The sequence below is a fragment of the Hoplias malabaricus genome, chromosome 9 (genome assembly GCF_029633855.1).
Source record: "Hoplias malabaricus isolate fHopMal1 chromosome 9, fHopMal1.hap1, whole genome shotgun sequence".
Classification (NCBI taxonomy): Eukaryota; Metazoa; Chordata; class Actinopteri; order Characiformes; family Erythrinidae; genus Hoplias; species Hoplias malabaricus.
Genome location: NC_089808.1, coordinates 20,207,389 through 20,232,350, shown reverse-complemented (window position 1 = coordinate 20,232,350; position 24,962 = coordinate 20,207,389). Strand labels below are relative to the sequence as shown.

Here is a 24,962-nt window from a genome sequence, read left to right as displayed (position 1 = left end):
TACTAAATTAATACATTATTTTTTTTTTAATTACGGTATCTTTCAATCTCTGCCGTTAGGTTCAATGCTTAGATGGATACGCAAATAAAAGTGATTTAGATTATGTAGTTTATTTAGTCTAGTGATGGGCCAATCCACATTTTTGTGAGTTCCTATTCTGTTTCCGATAAATGCTAATACTGAGTTCTTTTTACTGTCATGTCATTATTGTTCATGGTTTTGTGTTTAAGGGTACATAATGAGGCTGAAAGTTAAAAGCTATTACTTTTTTCATTATTATAATATCTCAGTGAGGTTTTTGATGATTGTGAATTAGAATCCCTCAATTTTCTGAGTTAAAGTGTCAGGGGAGCTTTAGAATCAGACACAGAAGTTTTAATAGAGAAAATTAATGCTACAGAGCAGCTCATGGCTCACATATAGAGGGGTTGAGCGATGTAGAAGACAAGAGGATCTGTGTATGTGCAGTGACAGAGAGAGAGAGAAAGAGTGATATTTAATTACAAATTATAATTATAATATTTTAGCATAAATAAAATGAGGTCTACCTTCTGAACTCAACAGTAGGCACACTGTGTTTATATCACTAAATAAAACCACTAACACGCCACTAGGCTCTGTTAAAACAGTGAATTTGGGGAGGATTTAAAGACAAATTTGATTAAATGAATTAGTGTTCAAAATGAGCAGGTGTTGATATGCACAGTGTTAATTTTGACAGCACAAAAATAAATAAAATAAAAACACAGAAATGCATTCAATGTGGCCCATAAGAGCCCATGATTACATTTATGTCACAAACACTTTTTAAGGTCTGGAAAATTCCCAATACAGTTTTATCCTTAACTTTAAATCATGATTTCCCTAAGTGATATTTATTGAACGCCCTGGAAGCAGTCACATGACTTTTTTTTTTTTTTGGGGGGGGGGCGATTTGTGTATGACCTCATTTACAGAATGACGGTGTGCTTGGTGAGCACATAGAAACCAGAAATGCTTATTTTAAAAGCATATATTTGTTTCTAAAAGTGTGTATTCCAGCCATTTAAACCATTAAAATGATTGACCTCTCCTGTATCATACGACTATTCTGATCCCATTTCAAGAACAAAATGTAGTATTACATGTTTTCAAAATGGCTGTTGTGATGTTTATGTTACATTGGGATTTACATCCAAAAGTAATTACAGAATATGGCAAGAAATATGAAAAATTTATGTTCCATGTTGTTTCTTTGGTCTTCTTTGGGCTCTTGTGGGTTAAATGCATTCCAAAGTAATTTATTTATGTTCAATTCCTACTTCTGTTGCATTCTTCTACACATCAACTCAGGCATACTATCAGTGTGGTTAAAATCATTATAAAGTTACATTAGTAACAATGCAATTTTGAGGTGAATACCTAAGCCCACGCATTCATTCTCTTGTTGTCATGTGAGTGCTATGTATTTTCTTGGTGGCGGGATATACTTAGGCGTAATGTAGTCAAAACAACAGCTAATGAACTTTGCTCACTCAGGCTCCATCCACATGTATCTGGACCAACAGCTATTTTGAAAAATATCCTTATCTACAGTAGAACACCAAAGACTCCAAAATGCTTTTTCCCCCTTTTTTTTTTTGTTTTACTTCTCACTCTTTATTCTATCTTCATTACATTTCTCTCTCCCTCTGTCTCTCTCTGTCTCACACACACACACACACACACACACACACACCCATATAGATGATATGGGGAAAATATAATTTGACAATACCTATATTTTCCTGATGTATGATACATATTGGATACATGTCATGGTAATTTGACACAAAGATATGTATACTAGGAATGCTATATTTAAAAAAAAATCTAATTTAGGTAAAGCTATTTATGTTGTCTTTGTAGTAAAATATTCATGTTGTCAGTGTTTTATTAAAGCTACACTCTTAATTTCAAGTATGCCACATGTGGAAGAACATTTTTATTTATTTTTGTTGTGCCCCCTTAAATAGTGCAGTTTTACGTAGGGATAATATGCATAACAAATGTCCTTAGTACTTTTTTATACTAATTTTAAATAACAAAAGTTTAAATAAAACAACATATCACAATAACAAAACTATATCACCATATCATCCACCTCTAGCTTGGCTGTTGTGCTTTAAAAAATATATGTATTTACCCAGTCCAGATCCTGACTGTGCTGGGCATCACTGCTCGAGTCCTCCTTGCTATCATTCTTCCGTGGTGTACCTCCCTCTGACAAAGTGGCTCCATCCTGGGATGCTGTCCCTTCCCTGGAGCTGTTCCCTGCCTCGCCAGATCCCACATACAAGGCTCCAGGCTCCAGTGGTCCCACCACTGCCCCCTGGTTCTGGATGACTAGGGAGTGGTCTGGTTGTCCTGTGGGGAAGCGGTATCCCAGCTCAGCTAATCCAGGCTCGTAGGGACCCTGTGAGCGGCGCAGCACTGGGAGAGTCTGGCTGCTGTAACACAAACGGCCATATAAAGGAGCTGTCTGGCTATGAATGCTGTTGTCCAGATTTCCAGACTGGGCCCAGCTGCTGTACGTCCGGGCCTTATCCTGAGCACGCTGGGAATAACGTCTGGATTTTGGCAAAGGAGTGGGAAAAAACAAAAAGCTATTATGAGTTAATGTGCTTTAACTGATGATGTATAAACTGACCTACACCTTTTGTCCTAAGATATTCTTACCTGAAGGTAAGAGGGATGTGAAAAACAAAATAAGACATTGGGCTTTAGAGTGATGGTGCACCACTAGGATGAGATGAAGTGATGTTTGTGATCCAGAACTATACATCTAATATCAATATCTGCCCTGAATAATGATAATGTAGCTAAATAACATCAAAATTTCACCACAATGTTCCAAAATCTAGTGTAGTTTGGAAGAGTAGAAGCTGTTTCTGAAGCCCTTGTTTTAGTAAGATTGTCATGTTTTATTATATCTGTATCTTAACATTTGTTTTAGATTCAACATGTGCTAAAGATTTAATATAAATTTTAATATTGTATAAAGGTTACTAAATTAGGGGCGGCACGGTGGCGCAGCAGGTAGTGTCGCAGTCACACAGCTCCAGGGGCCTGGAGGTTGTGGGTTTGATTCCCGCTCCGGGTGACTGTCTGTGAGGAGTTGGTGTGTTCTCCCCGTGTCCGCGTGGGTTTCCTCCGGGTCCAATGATTCCAGGTAGGCTCTGGACCCACCGCGACCCTGAACTAGATTACAGATAATGAATGAATAAATTAATGTTACTAAATTACAACATTGCATAGCCCAATGATTTAGGTGTTATGCCTCCCTATCCAACACATGACATTTAGCATGGTGACCTCAGTAACAGTAACTCTAATACTGTATGCATGACACCCATAACATGTTACTAAAAAGATTCAGCAAATCCAGAGAAATCTTGAGTTGGTAGAGTAAGGCTGGTAACCACTGTTGAAATCTGTGACCTTCAAGCCCTCAGACAGTATTGCATAGGAATTCAATATGCTAGTGTGATAAATATATCCAATTCAGAAATTCATAGTCATTTAACAGTCTTCCACTGCATCAACAAGTGGAACCTGAAAGTCTTATTATGTAAAAAGAAATCCAAACATCAATTCTCTACAGGAATACTGCCAAGTTCTCTAAGCCCAGTCTCATATTAGACAACATGAAACATAGTGGGAAAATCTGGTGTGGTCAAACGTGTTCAGGTTTCAGTTTGTTTTTGTTTAAAATGAACGTTAAACTATCCATGCCAAACACAAATGTAACCATCTAGACTCTTATCAGGGAAAGGTGCTAGAGCCAACAACTCATTATTACAGGCTGCAGGGAGGGAAAGTGAGGAATGGTCCTGACACATCCCTCCAAAGCATTTTCATATTCTAATAAATAATATATTTCATGTCCTCTTCCAGAAATTACATAGTGCAGCTTCTGTGGTGCTGAGCCCAGAGTAGCAATGACAGAGGCTACATACTGCAGTGAAGCATTTAAGATGCATCCATTGTGGCTCACATAGCTGTCTTCACAGAAATGCATGCAACAAAATGCTGCATGAGAGTTTAAGGTCAGCATTCACAATGCTAACCATTGGCCAGGAGGGGTGTAAAGCCCACAAGCATTTGCATGTTGAGCAGTGAAACTCCATTCTTGGTGGAGTGATGACCTCACTAATACTTCTCATGGCTGAAATCCATAAAATATTTACAGCAATGTTCTGACATGTAGTCTAAGCTTTTTCAGAAGAGTAGAAACTGTTACTGCAGCAAAGAGGGGATGGACTACTGACAAATACCCTTGATTTCAGAAGAAACTTTGGATGACCAGGTGTCCGCCACCTCACAACAGTTGCTTATTAATTTGTGGGCAGAGTATGGAACAGCTCAACTGCGTCCCTGTCACCATGTTGGCGTATTTATCATCTCAGCCCTTCCCTCTGAGAGGAGCTTAAAAGAATGACTGGCATGTTTGTCTTGAGCCTGGAGTGACTCACATATTCCTGCTGTCAAGGGTGCGATATCCCCTGCGCGCACTGTGGGGGGCGCTCTGGAGTGCCGTGATGTCGAACGCGGCCGTATCCGCCTCGCCTCCTCCCTCGTCGTCGTACGTTATGATGTTCTCCCTGACGTCGTCCTCCTCCAGGGGGGAGAGTGAGTCCCTCTTCTGCCGTCGCAGGGACAGGGAGAGAGCGCTGACGGCTGGGGAGAGAAAGAGAGCGGAAAGAACGAGTGAGAGTGAGAGTGAGAAGCAGCAAAGGCCATTTATAAAAGAGGGGAAGACTTATTGTTTGTACTCGATGACAGATTTGTGCAATAAAATTGCAGGGTGCTCTAGAGAGACAGATTCAATAGGAGCATTAGACCAGACAAGACACTCACACAGACAAACGACTAGTAATTACAAACATGATCCTTCTGTGGAGCTGTGGAGGAAGGTTACCCTGCCAAATCTTCAAGCAGTCATTAAAATATTGAAAGAAACATACAAACCTCTCATTAGCGACACTATGAAAATGTGCCAAAGTAGAAAGCACAACCTTCTCCATTGCAAAGCATTATATCTTAAGTGAAATTATCTTAAATTAGCAATATATAATGTTTTACCACCATAATGCAGCCAAAAGTATACTAAATATTTTTATATTGCTTATTATTCAACTTATGTTGAATAAGGTTAATGCCCCTAATAGTGGGTTTCTCACTGGGAGCGCCAATGTTTAAAAGAAGTTTGGAGTACAATCTCTTGCTGCTTCCAGGGCACTTGGTGTCTGTACTACAATGGCATTCTCATAATGTGAAGAACAACAGCTGGAAAATGACTGATTGCTATTATATAATCACTTTTTCAGAGTGCACAGAAAATTAATGTGCACATTAATTTGGGGATCTGGAGCATATCAACCCACAAACTACAAAACAAAACCACCCATTCAATTTGTTTGGGACTGCTTATATCAGAAAACATGGGTATAAAACAAGATATACTGAATTTGCTCCACTTCTGACGTCAAGCCCAGGCACTTAAGAATACTCTCGCCTCCTCGTCTGAGTCTCACCAATCACAGTGAAGAGACCCACATTTATGTGACAAAGCAAAGCAGCCCCTACAGTTTCTACTCTTCTGAAAAAGAGCATTGGCTACTCAAAAGTGTCCATAGGTGTGAGTGTGTGAGTGACTGTGTGAGTGTGTGTTGCCCTCTGAAGGACTAGCACCCAGCCCCCAGGGTATTTGCACCCAGTGATTCCGGGTAGGCTCCGAACACACCATGGCCCTGAACTGGATAATCGGATACAGACAATGAATGAATGAATGAATTGTTCAAGCTATATTTCTTGAGACATTACAAATGATAAGCCTGTTCAATAAGATAATAGCACTGGATAAAAAAAAAACCCTGAAAAAATTATATACATTTTTGCTCGTACAGACCACACCAATAAAGGCTTAAATGGGGAGGTGAACTCAAATATTTCCCTAGAAACAAGACTACAAGAAAAATGGTGGAGAGACAGAAATTATGTAAATTCGCAGGTATATACATATATCAGTTCAGTGCAGCTTCGGAATGTATATAAAACCAAACCCCTCAAACTACAGGCATTAAGTGTTGCAGAATGCTCAAGATTGAGAGGTCCATCGGTCAAGGGTTTGGTTGGTATCCTGGATCTTGAGTAGTTGAAAAGGGGGTTAGTGAGTCCATGAATTAATTGACTCACTGAGTCATGTGCATGAATCAGCACCACACGAGACAGTAGATGAATAGCATAAGGTTGAGTTAATTGAATGCCCTTTATTAATTATGGTGAGGCGACTGCATAATGAGAGTGACAAAGGGGAAGTGATTGCGCAACGTGATGGTGACATCAGAGTTGATCATGAGATCATCCAGCCAGCAGGAAATGGGTCATTGGCTGCCAGAAAATCTGTAGAAACTACAAAAAAATAAAGGGAGCAGCATTACTGGAATGAGGGGTTGAGGGGCAAAGGAAAATGAGAAGCCCCAAAAGTGGAGCTGACATCAGCTTGCAAGGTATATATAGGGCTGAGGGGAGGAATTTGGGCATGGTCCTTAAAAAGAAAATATGTCTAGAAATAAGCTGAATATATGTATAATATTTTACAAATATCTAATAATAAATATGCTGTCTAGATATAAGATGAATTCATCTATTGCAAAAAAAATTGTTTATATTGTTAGAAATGAGCTCCCTACTGGAAAACAATTAATGGGGATTAGCTTTTTAAGAATGAATTCCTTTCAGATATGAATGTAATCCACAGTGAAAGGCTCCAGTCACTGTATAGTGAATCACTAGATTTTTTCATTCATCATTCCTTGTCTGTAACCGCTTATCCAGTTCAGGGTCACGGTGCGTCCAGATCCTAACTGGTATCTTTGGGCGCAAGGCGGGAATACACCCTGGAGGGGGCACCAGTCCTTCACAGGGCAACACACTCTCTCACCTATGGAGACTTTTGAGTCACCAATCCACCAACCAATGTGTGATTTTGGACCGTGGGAGGAAACCGGTGCAAACCCTCGTGGACATGGGGAGAACACACCAAACTCTTCACACACAAGTCACCCGGAGCGAGACTCAAACCCACAACCTCCAGGTCTCTGGAACTGTGTATGTGTGACACTACCTGCTACGCCACTGTGTCGCCCATTAGATTTCTTAATTTTTTTTTTATTAAGATTTCAGCATTTATGCCCTACTGCAATATATATCATCATTCATGAAGCATTATTTTTGTTGAACAAGGCAATAGACAAAATGTGCAGCTATGGTTAGTAAATACAGCAATAATTTCACTCAAATTGACTGTTGACCCTTTGTGGCCAGTTCACTACCGACAGCATAAGGGATCTTGTTTACAAGGACAACATGGCTTGCCCCAAAATAAAGAAAGTTGAGGCTGAAAAGTGTCATTTTAAAGATGAACAGACAAAATCTTGTTTGGACCTTTGCTGGATGGAACCTTTAGCAACTAGACCTACATTTCAAATGGATTAAAACTGTGTCAGCTCTGTCAATAGTGATATTAGCCATGACTAGCTTACTAATTAATCCCTCATACAAAACTTAAAAGAAGCTAAAGTCTACATTAAAGGAGCTAGAGTATTAAACATAAAGCTAGCTAGCTACATATCTACTTAGCCATCATTTTCACTGTTAAGCTGTGTCTATGAAATGCTAATGTTAGCTAGTTAGCAAGCTAGATACAGGATAAAATTATACATAACAAACACAACCTAGACACAACACAGACACAAAAATCTTAAATACGTTTCTTAAAGGATGACTATTTTTGTTTTTTAATAAGGCAACCAAGGCAGGCAAATGTCAAATTATTTGTGGACACAGTTTGCAAAGAGTGAATTCAACTTCTTTTAGGATCATTCATTCCTGACTTTGGAAGAAAATCTGCTAAGCTTCCTATGTCTCTAGAAAGCACTGATGATAGGACTGAATATTCAGTTCTTCATCCCTAAAGTAAAAGGAATGATATAGAGGAGGGCATACCTTAGAGAGGTATAAGCCCCCCAGTGTTGAGCTGAGGAGAAATGGAAATGTGTTCTATGTTGTGTTAAAGCTCCATCCAATATTTTTGGAATGAGCTGGCACTGTGTTTGTGATCCATAACTAATCATCCAACAGCTTTTTTAAAAACTACAACTGCTTGGGGGCTTGTACGAGAAGGCGGGCTAATGTTACAAAATCAAATCTGTGTTTTTTAACCACTACATTAGTGGAACATAAATAGATTTCTTTAGTGCTGTCAGGGAATTAGGAGTGGGTTTACCAATAGCTGTTAGAGATGTTTGTATAACGTATGCTGGGAATTGTAGTGAGAAATATTAATACAAAATAATGGATAAGTTGCATTCTGGTTGACTTCAAGCTGACTATCAAAAATGAGTAAAAAATTTATACCAAACGGCTTCAGCATATATGAAATGAAGAATCAGATTGCTTTGTAGGCCCTGAATCAATCATCTTATGCTCCATAGGGTGGGTCACCCATGTGGGGTAGCCATGTTTAATTTATGTTTAGTACATAATTTCTAGTATGCCATTAGGTGTCAGTATAAAGTTTGTTTGCTATTTGAAGACATGCAGTTTCTTGATAAACTTACCCAAAAGTGTGGCCACGCAGGCTAAAATGGCCAGCAGGGCGGCGGTGCTGAGTCCTGGGGATGGCAATGAGGAGTGTTGAGGCAGACATACCGTCTCTCTCTCCCACTCTGCCTCGCTCTGCTTCTCCTTCTCTCCAGCTCTGGCTCCTCCTTTCAGGCAGGGACACACCGACACTGTGACCGTCCCCGTGCTGGTCAGGCCAGAGGAGCCGTCCCTCAGGACTAGGGGGACGTGCAAGGTGAGAGAGAACGAGGAGGAGCGAGAGAGTGCCTGCAGGGGCGAGGCCAGTACCAGGCTGGCGGTGGGCCCTGGAGAATGGACAGAGGAGAGAATTAAATGGACAGAGAGAGAGAATTAAAAACGAGGGGCTTTTAGATCCAATGGAGCCCTAACAGAAGCTTAATTCAATTTAAATCAATTGAGTGTGCTTTAATTCCATTGTGACTATACAGAGCACTGAGATCTGAATGGAGTGGGAGCATTTTAAGGGGCGGGTAGGGATGAGTGGTGGGGGTTTGAGGGGGGCTGTGGAGAGGGTTTGTCAGAAGGATACTGAAGGGGTTTGTGAGGGCCTTTTGTTGACTGGTTGGTGTTTAGGGGGCTGTGAAGTGGAGGCTTTGAAGGGGTTTGTGAAGGGTCGGGTTGTGGGGGGGTTAATTGAGAGGGTGTTGATAGGGTTCCTGAGATTTTGGAATTTTGAGGGGGGTCAGGAAGTAGGGTTTGTGAACTGGGGTTTTTGTTAGGGGTATTAATAGAAAGGGGTTGTGCAGGGCAGTTAATAGGGCTTTTGAGAGAGGGGATTTTGTGTGGTGTGGGTTTTAGAGAGAGGTTCTGAAGGGGGTATTGAGTGTGGTGAGGCTGTGAAGTGGTGGTTTGAAAGAGGAAGGTTGAGAGTGGTGTTGTAAGGGGATTTTGTTAGGCAGTTTGTTTGAAGCATCTTTGAAGGGGTTAAAGGGTATGTTAAGGGCACGTTTGTGGAGGGGTAGAGGGAGCTGTTTGAGGGTGGTTTGTGAAGGGGTTTTGAGGATATTTTCGAAGAGAGGGTTGTGAGGGAGTCTAAGGTCGGTTGTGAAGGGGGTTTGTGGGTGTGGGGGCAGGGGGGTGCCAGGGCACATTCTTTTCCAAATGCAAGTGCAGAAGATGGATGTGGCAGTGTGAGAGGCAAAGACAAACAATGGAGAGGGAAAACAAAAGGAGTGCCACACAAAGGAGCCACACAAAAGACAGTGATGATGAAGGGAGAAGCCGAGACACAGAGGAGGGGGGGGGTTTTTAGACAGATAAAACGAACAAACTAGGAAGATGGAGAGAGGAAGCAGTGAGGCAGAAAGTTAGAAAGAGAGAAGGTGTGAATCGGTGTGAGGGATCAAAAAAGAAATGTGTGTTAGTGAGAGAGGGGGGGATTGAGTGAAGGAGAGAAGAAAAGTTTGAGAGAGAGAGAGAGAGAGAGAGAGAGAAAATGCACACCTCCACTCTCTCGAATGCTGAAGTTGAGTGCAGCGCTGGACTCTGGAGGAATGTTGAAATGGACGGTGCTGTCATTCCCTCCCTGGTCTCTATCAATTGCTCTCAACACCTGCACCACCTGAGACAGTGAAATAGAGAGAGAGAGAGAGAGAGAGAGAGAGAGAGAGAGAGAGAGAGAATGAGTAAAAGAGAGACGAAATCAGGGCAAATCCAAAAATAGGAGAAGAGGAGTGGGAGCAAAAAAGGAGAGAGAGAGAGTGAGAGCGAGAGAGAGAGAGACAGACGTAAAAGGGATAAGTTTAAAATGGAATCCAGACATCTGCATTAACTTTACCAGCCTGCAAACAGGTAACGTGAGACTGATTAATGCAAAGCACGAACACAAACCATAATTAACTCTGACCCCAGTATTGAGCCTTGGGGAACACCACTGCACAGATACAGGTTTTAGCATGTGCTCGGGAAAGCTCTCAGTGAAAACCCGGGAGACTCATTTAGAGTAGAAATAATCACACACTGCCAAGCTCTTTTCAAAGATCTCTCCTCACACCTCTGGGCCACGGTTCAAAAGAAAACCATAAGTAAGGTCAAAGACCATGCAGATAACACACTTAATATAACTATCTCTTTTGTTTAATTGTTTCATAAGGAACTCATGCTGTAGTTGTAACAACTGTTTTCAGGACTCCCTTTCAGCATATAATCACTGTCAGAACTAAACCTTATATCCAAATTTTTCCTGTTTTTCCCATTTATTTATTTGTTTATTCATTCATCCATCCATTTTCTGTAACCCTTGTCCAGTTCAGGGTCACGGTGGGTCCAGAGCCTACCCAGAATAACTGGGCGCAAGGCGGGAACACAGCCTGGAGGGGGCTAATTAAATGTAATTTAATGTAATTTAATGTAATTTTATTTATTTAAATATTTGCTTTAGCTGTAAATACTACACTCTTAGAAAAACTGTCACTGTGGTGGTACCTTTTGCTGTCACTGAAGTGGTAACCAAAGTACCTTTAGTTTCTGAGCATAAATGTATCAAAATGATATTAGGAGTGGTACATTATGGTAAATGTACAATTTCATTAAACAAAATATAACCTAAAAATGAAGCACTTTGGAAATGGAAAGGAACTGTCACGGGGAAGTGAGGAGTAGATTTACGGAGGCGGACACACTCGCTACAATTATTACTTTCATTTAATAATGAAAGAACAAAACAAACGAACTAGACGAGAAACACGAAATAACATGACTTATAAACATAGGAAAGAGGCAGGAGACCGAACGAGGCACGAGAAAAGAGAAACAAAAAATAAACACTAATATAACAACAAACGAACTTGAAGGTAAACACGAATGAGGCAAGAAGGGAGTAAGAAAGACGAGCAAGAACGAGGACGAAAATATAACATAACAAACGACAAAGAAACAACGAAAACAAACGACAACGAAAACAAAATGACCGATACCAGGAAGTGAGGGAAGAGGACTTAAATATACGAACTAATAAGAAACACCTGACACAGATAACGAAAGACAATGACAAGGAGGCGGAAACAAGGTGGAGCGAGGGCGGAGATAGGAATAACAACAAAGACAGAGCCACATGGAAGGGGAAAACAAACAAGAGAGTGCCAGGTTGTGACAGGAACATTTGATTTGATCTATTTAAAGATGATCAGTTCACTGTTAGTGTCCATGAATATACTTTATTAATACATAATGTTTAGTTGTATATATTTCTTAATAAAAAGGCAACTGTCATTTTTAATACTATGTAACAGTTAACATAAAATGACAAGAGTGGGAGAATATTTGAATTTTGAGTTACGTTAAACAAAAGTGCATTAATATTTATTTGTATGCAAAACAAGTTGCATTAATTTAATAAATCTCATGTCACCTCCAAGACTTTCAATTTTTTTTTTTAAACAATTCTATTATGAAAAGTTACAAACATTCACTTTCCTTCTGATGAAGAATATCATATACCTTTGGAAAATACAACTACATTATAAGACCACCATTGTAAATTTGGTGTGCACAGACTGTCTGTACCTTTAGTGAAAAAACTGTACCTGTATAGGACCTTTATTCTGGCATTGTATTAATTGCTTACATTGTGAATCTGTTTCACGATGAACGTACCAATGGCAATCAAGAACTGCTTGGAATCCCATATTTATACTTTAAGTACATTCTTTATTTCTCCTGTAAAGTCACAATTTGAAAGGTACTTGGCACTTGCCGGAAGCAGACTCTACATCAATACACACTTATCTGACTTGGTCATTTTAAAACAGGACACAGAATTTACTAGACTGCGATTTCTTACTGGTATGATGTCTTTCAGTATTTAACCATGCCCTACGGAGACAACTGAAAATCATGAGAAGAAGAACTGGGTTTGGAAATATCTAATGATATCACATTGCTTTAAGAATATCATTATTTAGGTCCTGATAGAGCCAGAGCCAGTCCTCATTATATTTTGAATGCATCTGGAGTCAGCTCAGTAGCTACTTGTTTTCTGTGGCTTCATTTCTGAAAATTCAATGATTCATTCATTCATTAATCTTCTGTAACCACGTCGTCCTGATCATGGTCCCCTTTATACCCCTCAAGGGCATCATGGTTTCAATCTGTCAATCCACCTACCAACACATGTTTTTGGGCTGTGTGAGAAAACCAGAGGAAACGCACACAGACACAGGGAGAAGACAACAAATTCCTCACAGACACTGACCCAAGGTGAATAATCTGTTTATATTTATAAGCACATCTGTAATTTGTTAATGAGGAAATGCAGTCTACATTCGTCACCCAGAAGCCACGTTTCTTTTAGGTTTTAAGGCCATGGCACTGAAAAATATTCTAAGAATAAAGTCACAATTCTGAGAATAATCTCTGAATAATTCTGAAAAAATCTTGGAATAATTAAATAAAAAATGTCCCTACAATTCAGAGAATATAATCAGAATATTTAGAGAAACACTGTTTTGGGTTATTATTTATTATAATATGTAGACAGACAGACTCACAGTCTGTGCGCCATGAGTGAGTTGTGAAAGAAGCAGTCAGTGAAGTGAACAGAATTCTTTATTAAATTCATCCAAAATACATGACGACTAAACCCCTCACTGCAGCCCCTGACTGCAATGCATAAGGCTTTAGTTTATTGTACGAGTCCAAGCCGTAACGTGATGGCTCTGGATCTAGCATTTTCATGATCACTAATTATATCCTGTGAAACTACATGCTCTCTTCCGAATAAACGGGTTCTTGCACCGAGTCAGGGTTTAAATACTAATCACAATCTGGTTGTGACTGCCCCATTATACGTGCAAATTATTCCAAGATTATTCTCAGAATTCTTCAGAGATTATTCTCAGAATTCTTCAGAGATTATTCTCAGAATTCTGACTTTATTCTCTGAATCTTATTTTTTTTTTCAATGCTGTGACTCTAAAACTCCTTTGTAAAGGCTTTTGGATTTTTTTTTCATAAACAGAGTCCTTTTGTGAATGTTTGTCTGGGAGGTTAGATGACTCTCATCTGTACACAGCAGGTTCATTTATCACCTTTTCACAGTTATAAAAGCGACTGTATATGGTTTTGTGGGGAACCTAAAAAAACAGGGTAGACAATCTGATTCCTCAGCTTAAGCCAAATTCTTTTCAGCAGATTTCTGGAATCAGATCATGTTATTAGTGCAAATGTAACACACACACTAAGTGATAAGGTAGAGCTAAAAGGGGAAGTTGTGTATGGCTGTGTATGATGTCTCATTATTCTCAAACATACATATAATATGACATCTCTGCATATGCTAAAAATGGCAATATTGAAGATGGGAGTACTGCGACCCTTGTGATGTCAATTCCATTTGAAGCTCCTCAGTAAAAACAATGAAATCAGAAACAAAAAACACAAAGCATGCAATATAGATAGGAGTGAGGAGCGGTGGGACATTTGTGCCGGCGCCAATTCTTTGTGATTTTGTAATGCACAGAGATTAAGTCACTGTCAGGTCCCATTAGCAATGTACTACATCTCTGGGGCCATGGAACGTCCCAGACTAGTCTGGCTCCTGCTGCAGACAGTTATAGGAACGCAGAGTGAACTGCACTAAGCATCTCTAGCTCAACTCGAGCAAACATTAAAACGGAGAGGATGAGACACGTGTGGAAGCAGCAGAACAGATGGACACAGAGAGCCAATTAAAAATGAAGGAGTGGGAAAATAATATGAGACAGGCCGCAAAACAGACACAAACATTGGTGTAGACGTTCAAAAGATACATGCTTTAAAAAGCAGGGCGAGGAGGCAAGCGTCACAAGATGAAAAGGCACTTCTGCGGTAGGTGTCGTATACTATACCACCAAAAGTTTTTGGAAATGTACTCATGCAACATTTATATTGAAATGATGGGTTTCCTTACAAGGTTTGTCCCCCTTTTAGTGCAGTTACAGCCTCTACTTTTACAAAACAATATTAAAGTAGATGTCGAAACATTGCTGTGAGTGTTTGATTGTAAGGGCTTTCAGCCACCTTAATGGGGTCTGGTATGACATACTATTCTTCCAAGTGATACTGAATGGGGCTCTGTTGGCGCTTTTCCACTACATGGTACTGACTGGGCCTGGCATGGCTCTGCTTTTTTTACATTTACATGGTACTTGGTCCATGAAATCTAGTACCTATTCACCTGTGGTTCTAAGTGAGCCAAGTAGAGCCTAAACGTGATGTGTAAACCTTGAAGTGCAATGACTGGCCAAAGAGACCCATCAATCACAATGAAATCCAGACCACCCCATTAGAAATCGGTAAATTCTCCAGTTTACATCAGTGATCACATGTTTTTAATCTCACTCACAAATGCAGCTCATAAAATTATGCCATAGTCTTCTGAAGAGGTTCAAATTGGTTTGGTGGCTAACAAAAAACTCCAGTGAGAGATGGATATGCGATAAAGAACAAAACATAACAAAAAACAAACAAACAAAAAAAGGAAAGAAAATAAAACAAAAAAACAGGCGAATACACAACAGTGCTTAACATCATAGCCACTATTGTTGTGGTTTCCAAAGCCTTCAGTTCCTGTTACTGATGGGGTTTTGTGACGGCAGTAGTTATATTTTGTGTGGGAACTGTGCTAAAAGAAGCGACTAGGGACCAGGGCTGAAAAGAGAGTCGAGGTGTACCGAGCTGAGTCAAGTAAGTAACATGCAGGAAGGAAAAGCACCATATATCACCATATATATATAAGAAAGCATATCCATTAATTCACGCTTCGCCACTGAGTAGGATTTATTAAATACCAGCTAATTTAGATTTAATCTGCTCCAGAGTACTATGTTTTTCTATGAAAATAATAACACAAGCTGAGTGCAGGGTTGAATGCCCACAAATGGTGTACCTTTAAAGGTGCTAATTTAACTAATTATACAGGGTGTATACAAACCTTTGGAGATGAGGCTTTCTATAAATTAGTTAGTCTGAGCTGAGGATCTAGCCCAAGGCTCTGGCAAATGTGATAAGCATCTGTGTTGCAGTTGCAGATTTAAGACTGCACACTCTAGAGACATGGAGGGCATTATTAACACAAAGAGCATGCTTATGTGGATTTAAAGAAGGCCATCCAGAAAGGGGCATTCATAAAAGTAGAAAAAAATGGTGTCATATAGACTAAACATAAGCACTACTGCAGTTGTCCTTTTAGCATTTTAGACACAACAAATAACACAGACAATTGAACCCAATGTTAACCCTAATTTAGTCATGTTCAATCCCACCAGAAATAGAAACTATAATAGGAACTATGATATTACAAAATTTGTAATATGATCACAAAGAGCGATATGAAGCTAATACATTTCTTTTTCAGCAGCAGCAAGCAAAATGCCACTGGAGCTCAACATGCTTGTACGAGAGTACGAAATGCCCGGATCTGCTATGTCAGGTGACAGACATGCTGGACATCAAACCTGGTCTCGGATGATGGAGCCAAATACAAGTATCAAACAAGTCCTGATCATTAGTCTTGACCTAATGTTTATAAAAGTAGACTTAGAGCTAAAAGGTTACCGGAATGATCCCTCGGACTGGAAAGCGAAAAATTGGGGTGGGGGATTGAAGGAACAGTGTTGTCTTTGTCCCTCAAAATCTATGTCTGAAATTCCCTTGAGTAAGGCACCTAACCGCTAACTGCTAACATTAGATCATTACCACAGATAAAACTTGCTTGTTTTTGATTATGAACATATGATTTAAAAAAAAAACTATAAATTTCTGCTCTGATTTGCTGTCCTTTGTAGGATTTATTTTTATTTAAATGTAGGTACCATTCACTGCCTTTTGTTACAGAGAAACTTTTGATCGTCTCCCCCTCATTTGTATTGAAATGGCCCTTTGAACCTCCTATACTTAACAGACCAACTATGACACATAAGACTGCAGGTAATGGCACGATAGTGCAGAAAATAATAGGTTAGGAATCCTCTCTGCTACAACCCAGCATCTCCTGACTTTTTGCCAGGGAAAGACCTTCCAACAACCATGGCATCACAAACAATATTGGGGGTCTCACACTCCGAACGATTCAGGTGTATTCAGCACAATGAAACACCTCAGAGCTCAAATTAGCATTCACAACACTCTTTATCACGTCACCTGAAGTGGGTGGGGCTAAACTGCTATAAGCTGAATGGGCAGCAATCTCAATGCTCTAAATATACAGATTACACATATTTACAATTCTTCAATGTCTGATTTCTTCATAGATATTTCTTGGGTTTCATTTTTTTATGGTTATTTATGTAACACAAATATCATAGCTTCTATCCAACGGCTACAAGAACAGAGAAAGAGGTTCAGCTAGGAATGTACAAAGACTCAGAATTTATGTTGCAGAAAGTATTACCCTGATCAACTATGATAAAATTTCACATAAATATTATGGCACTATAATCTGACATAAAATATTTCTGTATCTGGTTGATAGTTAGTGTATAGTAAATGTATGTCAAAAGTTGAGCTTCCAAATATTTTTTCTTCTAACATTCTAGATGAAACTTTTGCAATTTTCATTACAGATATCACACTTCTACACAATAACTCTTCATTCCTTAAATTTAAAAGAGCAATCTGTCATTTTTACCACCAAATATTAGCAAACATTTTTTTCAATACAGTGCAGTACCTGAAGTAACGGGTTTGTACTGCATAGAGTGTGTCCCTCACCTGGGGGGTAGCTTTGTTTAAAATTTCACACAGAGCCTCTCATATATTCAGGCCACTAGGTGTCAATATAGGTGTCATGACTTTTGCATATAGGTTTATAGCAGCTGACTGACCTGTCCAGTGGAGGCGGAGTCACACATGGCCGTGTTGTATTGTCTGTCCAGTTCCGGAGCATTGTCATTCAGATCCAGTGTCTCTATGGCAACCACCACCCTGGACACTTGACTGGGATTATCTGAGGTCAGAGAGAACAAAGGCAGGTTACTATAACTTTCCACCGAATGTGAGCATCCACCTGGAGACAGGAATGATGGACACACACAAACACCTTTACTACATGGTCAAGAAGGTGATTTACACCTGCTCATCCAACAATTCTTGCTCCCAATTGCAGAACTGGCGGTTCCTACTTCCTCCCAAGTTACATAGTTCAGTTTCTGCAAGTGCTGAGCCCAGATTAGCAACAATAGATGCTTTATTCTCCATATTACAGGTCAGTAAGACATCACAATGATTTAAATAGAGTAATTTAAAAGTAAAAATACTAACTAGTGTTCCTTGAAGGTTGTGCAATAATGGTGGATAGTTTTTCACCCCTCCAGAGTATGCAACTGAATTGTCTGGTGTATTTATACCCAACTTGCCAACACATGGCTTTGAGCATGATGAACTCAGACTGCCTTAGAGCATCTCGGTTCATTCCACGATTCTCTATGGACATTATGCAATTGCAACTGAACATCTGTGGTTTGGTGCACTTTAAAGTAGAGAAATGTAATATTTTAAAAAACAATTAATATTACGGTTGTCTAGGTATGGATATACTTCAGAGTAAATTTAAAGGCTTTTAAAGTTCCAACAAACGGTCAGACAGACACACCCAAACATACTCACACACACACACACACACACACACACACACACACACACGTACACATCTAAAACCAGCTGAAGTGTAACAATTCCTTTTTTTTTTTTTTTTTTACAAATCCAGACTTCAGCAGTACTTCAATCACCCATCCCATTCTAGACTAATGGCTTGTCATAGCAAAATAAATAGCTTCTACCAGGGTGCACTGGTACAGTATGAGCCTGTGGTAGCTGAGGAAATGGACTTAATGGATTGGTTCTGAGGCTCAGAAAGCACACTCTCTCATTATGATTCAGCCCCACACACTCAGCTCTGGCTTGGACTGTATTCACACAAATGTTTTTGGACTGCGTTCACTCACTAACACACACACACACACACACACACACACACACCAGCCTGTGCCTGGTGCTGTAACATCATGTAGTGGATTAATGCCTGTCGCACCACATTGCTGGAAATAAGCTCCTTCTATAATAGCTATGAAGCTGGTCTCAAATAGCGTAACGCAACCTTCCCCAGACAGATAAAAGAGCAGCAGTGTTTACAGCTGTGGGTTATATCCATATCACCAGAACAAACAAGAATACAGTGAATAAACACTGATCAGCCATAATACTATGACCACCTTCTTGTTTTTACACTAACTTTCCTCATTCCCACAGCTGCCCTGAACATACAAAAGCACTCCAACCGCACTGCTGTGTCTGATCCTTTCATACCAGAGCAACACATACTATATTAATGTCACTCCAGCACTGAAAATGACCCACCAGCCAAATAATTTAATATATGCTGGTCCTATGGGTGTCCTGACCACTGATGAACAAGGTTAAAGGAGGCTAAAAAGTATGCTGAGCAACAGATGGACTATAGGCAGATGAGCAGGAAAGCTGATATTATCATTAGTTTTATTATTTGAGTCACAGGTATTGGAAGGAGCTCCATCACTCCAGAGCTCCACCAATGCTGGGGGGATTTATACCAATGTTACCTACACTTTAAGCATTAAGCATGGTGTCCTTAAGCATGTGTACAGCTACTCCCAGTGTTTCAGTATCTAGGGTAAAGCTTTCTTCATCTCAGATCCTAGAAGAACAGAGCCTGTTTCTGCAGCAATAGATAAATAAACTTCCTACACCCCTGAATTCAATATAAACACTAAGTGTTGTGTCTATAAAACTCTGCGTATAGTGTATCTCTGCATCGGAATATGTGTGTCTTTTACTAAGGCTGGGAATACATGCTAAAAAAGAAGGCTCATGAGATTTCCTACCACAGACCCATGGAAAAAGTATAAGAACTGCTGTGCAATAACTTTGCTTAACCTTGCAGAGATATGGTAATGAGCCAACAAGGCAGGCTCTTTGACTATGGGAGTTTCACTCATTGTGGACCAAACTACTGCATTGCAGAACTCTGTGTGTGTATGTGTGAGTGGGAATGTGTGAGTGTCCAAGGCCCATGGGTACCTCTCTGCGTGGCAATGATGGTGACGTTGTGCCATTGCTCGTGCTCGCGGTCCAGCTCCGTCGCCGTGGTGATGAGTCCGGTATCTGGGGCGATGCGAAACAGAGCTTCTGGATCTGACTGGGGATCAATGGAGTACCTGAGGTGGAAGGAAAAGTGAGTGAGTGAGAGGGAAAGAGGGAGAGAGAGGACATAGTTGAGATAGAGACTACATAAGAGACGTTGACATTGTGCGAAGAAGAGTGGCAGAGGGAAACAATGGGAAGACACTGGGGGTAAAAATTGAGAGAGAGAGAGAGAGAGAGAGAGAGAGAGAGAATAAACATGTGAGGCATGCCTGACAAACAGAGATGAGGGGGCGATCAAAGCCCAGAGCTGGCACCACTGTGCTTTTGGACCCATTTGGAATGCAGATGGTTCAGAGGTTGGGCACAGTGGCTTGGGGCTTTGTGGGTGCCGGGTTTTACATACCAAAGTAAATACTGCAGGAAGGAGGCTTCTCTGTTAATTATATTAATACCGAGTTAACCAATTATTCAGATGATTGTGTAATTTTATTTCTTAACAATATGCCCTAATATTAATAGGACAATTAATATTTATAGGGAATGAGGCATTAAAGAACTCTGGTTTAAAGCTGGAGTTTAATATGTTATTTGTTGTAGTATTGTTGATAAAACCAATACAGGCCAGTATGAACTCCAAGCTGGTCTAATCTGGCCTAAGCTGATATATGCTGGTCTTTATTTCGCCGGCCCTGGGGTTATAAATGAGTTCCTGTGGAATTCAGACAGTGAATAAAAACATACAGACACGTAAAAACACCAGTCGCTTTTTTCTCCCCTCAAACTTACTGTTCCACCTTAAATGACTTCTGAATGTAAATAAATGATAGAACAGCAGTTCCCCAGAATCATTGCCATTGCCTTTAAGTATCCTGTTTGGATACTAGCAGTAATGTTAACACTATCTATTTGTTTCTTCATTTGCCAACTGATGAAAATTCCAAATAATTTTCCCACACCAAGTTGTTTTTTAAAGGAGTGCACATCTGGCATTCAGGTTCTTTGAACTGTATTTACTCATTAATTATTTCTCTGTATCACCTTCTGTGGCTTTTAGGCCTTGAAAAATGGCCTAATATTTAAATTGATTAAAAAAAATCTGAATTTATTTTTCTATGATATTTCTGTGTTTGTTTCACAAAAACAAAAAGAAAAAAATATATATGCACCTGCTTTAGCTTAGTGCTTACATACTATTACAAATTCCATAGGAGGGCTAGGAGAAATGAGTTTTTAAGCAAATTAATATAAATAATATTTAATTTGACAATAATACTATATGCCAGTGGTTCTCAGTCCTGGTCCTGATGTGCCACTGTCCTACAGATATTTGTGATTCCTCTCCTTCTGATACACCTGATGCAACTTTCCAAAACTGGGAAGTGAGAGTGATGGAGTGAGGAGAAAAACACAACATGCAGGGCTATGGCCCACCAGGAAAAGTGCAATATTCAGAAATATTAATCATCCAACCTGATGTTGTTATTGAGTCCAGTGTCTGGGTCTACAGCGCTAACCCGTCCCACTGTGCAGGCCGGGGGGCAGTTCTCGGACACGTCCATGCGGTATCGAGCTCGAGAAAATCGTGGCGGTTCGTCTGCATCCAGCACAGCCACTCTGACAGAGGCACGGTCTTTAAAAGGGCCACGCCGCAGGAAACGGGGATCCACAGTGGGGTTCAGCACCTCCACAGAGAAAGAGTATGAACTGCGGCTCTCATAGTCCACCGCCTGTGAAAAAAACAACACACACACTGTGTTATGTTCTCTTTTTTCATATTTTGTGCTGTTATAGTTGGTAGGGGTCCAAGCAACACTGGAAATGTCTCAGCAGTATTTATTCACTGTTGTTCATTTATGTCCAACTATTTATGAAAATGTTTAAAAATGTCTAAAAATGATTTCCAATAATTTAGAATTACATCATGGTCATGTTTTTTAAAACTCCATAAAAAATGTTAGCAAAAAAAAGTAGAATCTGTTACAACACCAAAAAAGCGTGAAATGCCTCAGTAAAACTATTGATTTTAGAAGAAATTAGCCATAGAGTGCACAAATTCTTTGTAAACGCAAGGTTACTTGGTAAATAAAGTGAGTATGTTTAGCAGAGCTGCAGAGTTTAATGCACTCAGCTCCACTAATGAAAAGCTAATGAATTAGCTGATGATTTGAATCAGGTGTTGAGCTGCTAATGAGCTGAAACAGTAAGGGATTATGGATTTCCAGTACTAATGTCTGACGCCGCAAAACTTTATCTGCTCTATTTATGTGGCTGTGATTTGGAAATGTTAAGCTTAGTTGTTAGCTTGCTAACTTACCCATATTGTTTGTTTCAACTGTCTTACTTGAGGGCTGGTTGTATCTGTAACTCATTATATGATATTTGTTTCAATTCATGTTCAAATTTCAAACTGAAATTTAAGTCTATTTGCCAGGCATTGTGTGGTTAATGTTATTATATTTTAACCTGGTCTCATACCTACTCATGATATAGTCACATATATAGGAGACTGCAATTCATGACATAGTCGCATATTTTCAACATTTTATGCGACTATATCACGATCATAAGTGAATGGGTAATTACCATACAAACTGTCATATCCGTGTGCCGTGTTATGTGACAGTAACACGACAACTCTTCCTTATTAAGGCGTCATTACCATCTGTTAATACAACTGTCTTATTTTAATTTACGGAAAATATTGACGCAAATAATGGCTAGAGAAATGCCTGTAATGAGGAAGAGTTTTCGTGTTACTGTCGCATAGTGTTTGTATGGTAATTACCCATACATTTATGATTGTGATATTGTCGCATAAAATGTTGAAAATATGCGACTATGTCACGAATTGCAGTCTCCTATATATGTGACTATATCACGAGTAAGTGTGAGATTGGGTTGTATATTTGGCTAAAGCCAGTATACCAGCTGAGCTAAGCTTGCTAACCAAACAACCTGACTAGATTGCACTTCTCTTGATGTATAATACATTGCTGTGTTTACGGGTCTTTACAGGTTTTAAGAAATAAGGATTATGTCCCAAATTTTCTGTAAACTCCTAATTACTGAATTCAGCTATGGTATATGTTCACACACAGCTTATAAAATCTCCAAATCACTGGAAATGAGACACTGTCTTTCAAACTTAATTATCTGTGACATGACCAATGTGCTATTTCTCTGGTACAGAATACTTCACTTATATTCAATAGTTCTTCCAATAAAGCAAGATATTACAAATATTTTTACATTACATATATTTAAGTGGTATTCGTGATGATAAGGAAATCATGTTATAGTGTATATCATCAGGACATGACCGTTTTGAGCCAGAAATATTGTTGATGAATAAATTAATTAACAATAGCAAGTCATCAAACTCAAACAACACAATGCTTGATATAGTACTACAATAAACCATAAACTATTTATCATTTTTAAAATATAATTTTGTGTCTTTAATTATAATTATATCTTTACAGCCCTATGGATGAAGCAAAATTTTGCGAATGTTTTACAGAATTTAAAATTTTATCCCATGGTTAACTTTATCTTTTCTGTTGCGGGACTTATTACGGCAGTCTTCCACACAACATGATGGTGACCTTCTCATACACAGCTCCTCTCCCTGTGCTGGAGAGAGTCTCACTCAGAAGCACAGAAGCCCACTGCCTCTTTGGATCAGTGGGGTAATGGATTGCACAGTTCCATAATGAGGAGGAAAACTTATATGCTGTTAGCCATATTACCATTTTCATCATAGGATATAAGGAAAAACTGTTAGCATGTCAGGGTCATATGCATTTCTTTGCTCTTGTGACAGAATCATACACAGATCATATACAAGACCCAGGGATCATGTTATTTCACTTGTGGTTTGTTTTAGTGTGCAAGAGACTACAGACACAAGCCACATATTCTTTTGTCTCTTTCTTTTCCCCTGATCATTTCCCCCATAATCTGATCCTGCTGTCCCTGAGCTCAGAAAGTGTAACAGATTCTTGGAGGATAATATTTTATCATGATTGTTTGCTGAATTATTTCCCTGATTTGGCTTAAAGTTTAATAAAGTAGTTCCTTTCATCTAAAAAATGTGTTTCAACACTACAACCAAGCTGAGGCTGAATCCCAAACGTCTCTCTACACCTCCTGTAGGGCACAATGCAGGTCATAAAATAGTTTTTTGCACTCACATAGCGCGTTATATGTCAAAGATGATTTTTAGTTAGCTATAAAGTTCACATTTCCGATAGAATCAGTGCACTGTCTGAGTGGAGTATTTTTTTTTATTTATTATCTGTAATGTGCACTATGTAGAAAGTATGGTGTTATTTGTGAAGCAGACCCATGCCTCTACTCACTGACAAAAGCTCACGAACAAAGCTCTGTTTAGAAAAAAGGAATTAGCGAGCCATACTTACCTTTATTTAATTTTATCATATAAATAAGAACTAAAGTGTTAAAAGAAATAATAAAACTATATAAACATGGCATGTTTTGATTTGAGTTGTGTGTTTATGTAATGAGTACACACCCAATGTGTTGGTTAGCCTACACAGTCATGTCAGTTGCAACCCAAGGATACCTCTAAAAAGATGGTGGAAACAAATCTCACACCTAATTTACATCATCTGTCAATGACTGATCGAACGGATGGCTCTGGAGCTGCCACATAGGGGCTTCCATTCAGCATGCTCAATGTCGAGTGTCAGCTAGAGGGGTATAAATTCCACCAGCACTGGGGTGCAGAGCAAATGGGGCAGCTATCCCTTTATCCAAACACTTAATTAGCCTTACTGAAAAGATCTGCACTAAGAGGGTAGTTTAGTTTATTAACACATTAATACATTGGTGCATGTTTATAGTCTGAATTATAGATAACAGCCAATAAAACTAATAGGCCTTATGTGCATGGCTGGGAGGTCCGGGAGGTCCGAGAGCTTGCAAATGTGATATAATAGCTGGGTGTAGTAGTAGTAGTAGTAAAAGGTGATGTCTTTTAAATAATAAGCCTTTTAAGTTAACTTTAATCTTTCCTGGAGCCACAAAAAGCTGATGCCCATAACTGAGCCGTAATTGTTTTGTTCTTTCATTATCATAATCGCCGGGAAAGGCAGTAATGCCTTTCTAATGGAACCGAGCTGAGGAAGAGCCGTTGATTACATTCTGGAGGCGCGTGGGGTCTGGATGTGGCCCCG

The 24,962-nt window shown here is 39.5% G+C and overlaps 1 protein-coding gene across 1 annotated transcript in view; it reads right to left on the bottom strand.

The window, feature by feature from the left end:
- Positions 1 to 2,121: 2,121 nt before the first annotated feature.
- Positions 2,122 to 24,962, bottom strand: part of LOC136706918 (cadherin-18) — a 234,593-nt gene continuing 211,752 nt past the window's right edge. Inside the window, exons 8-14 of the mRNA XM_066680665.1 lie at positions 21,235 to 21,491; positions 19,699 to 19,835; positions 17,469 to 17,590; positions 10,111 to 10,228; positions 8,643 to 8,951; positions 4,494 to 4,698; positions 2,122 to 2,588 (exon numbers count right to left, since the gene is read on the bottom strand). Of these exons, the coding sequence (XP_066536762.1) occupies positions 2,144 to 2,588; positions 4,494 to 4,698; positions 8,643 to 8,951; positions 10,111 to 10,228; positions 17,469 to 17,590; positions 19,699 to 19,835; positions 21,235 to 21,491 (1,593 nt within the window). The 3' untranslated portion in view covers positions 2,122 to 2,143. The remainder of the gene's footprint in view (positions 2,589 to 4,493; positions 4,699 to 8,642; positions 8,952 to 10,110; positions 10,229 to 17,468; positions 17,591 to 19,698; positions 19,836 to 21,234; positions 21,492 to 24,962) is intronic.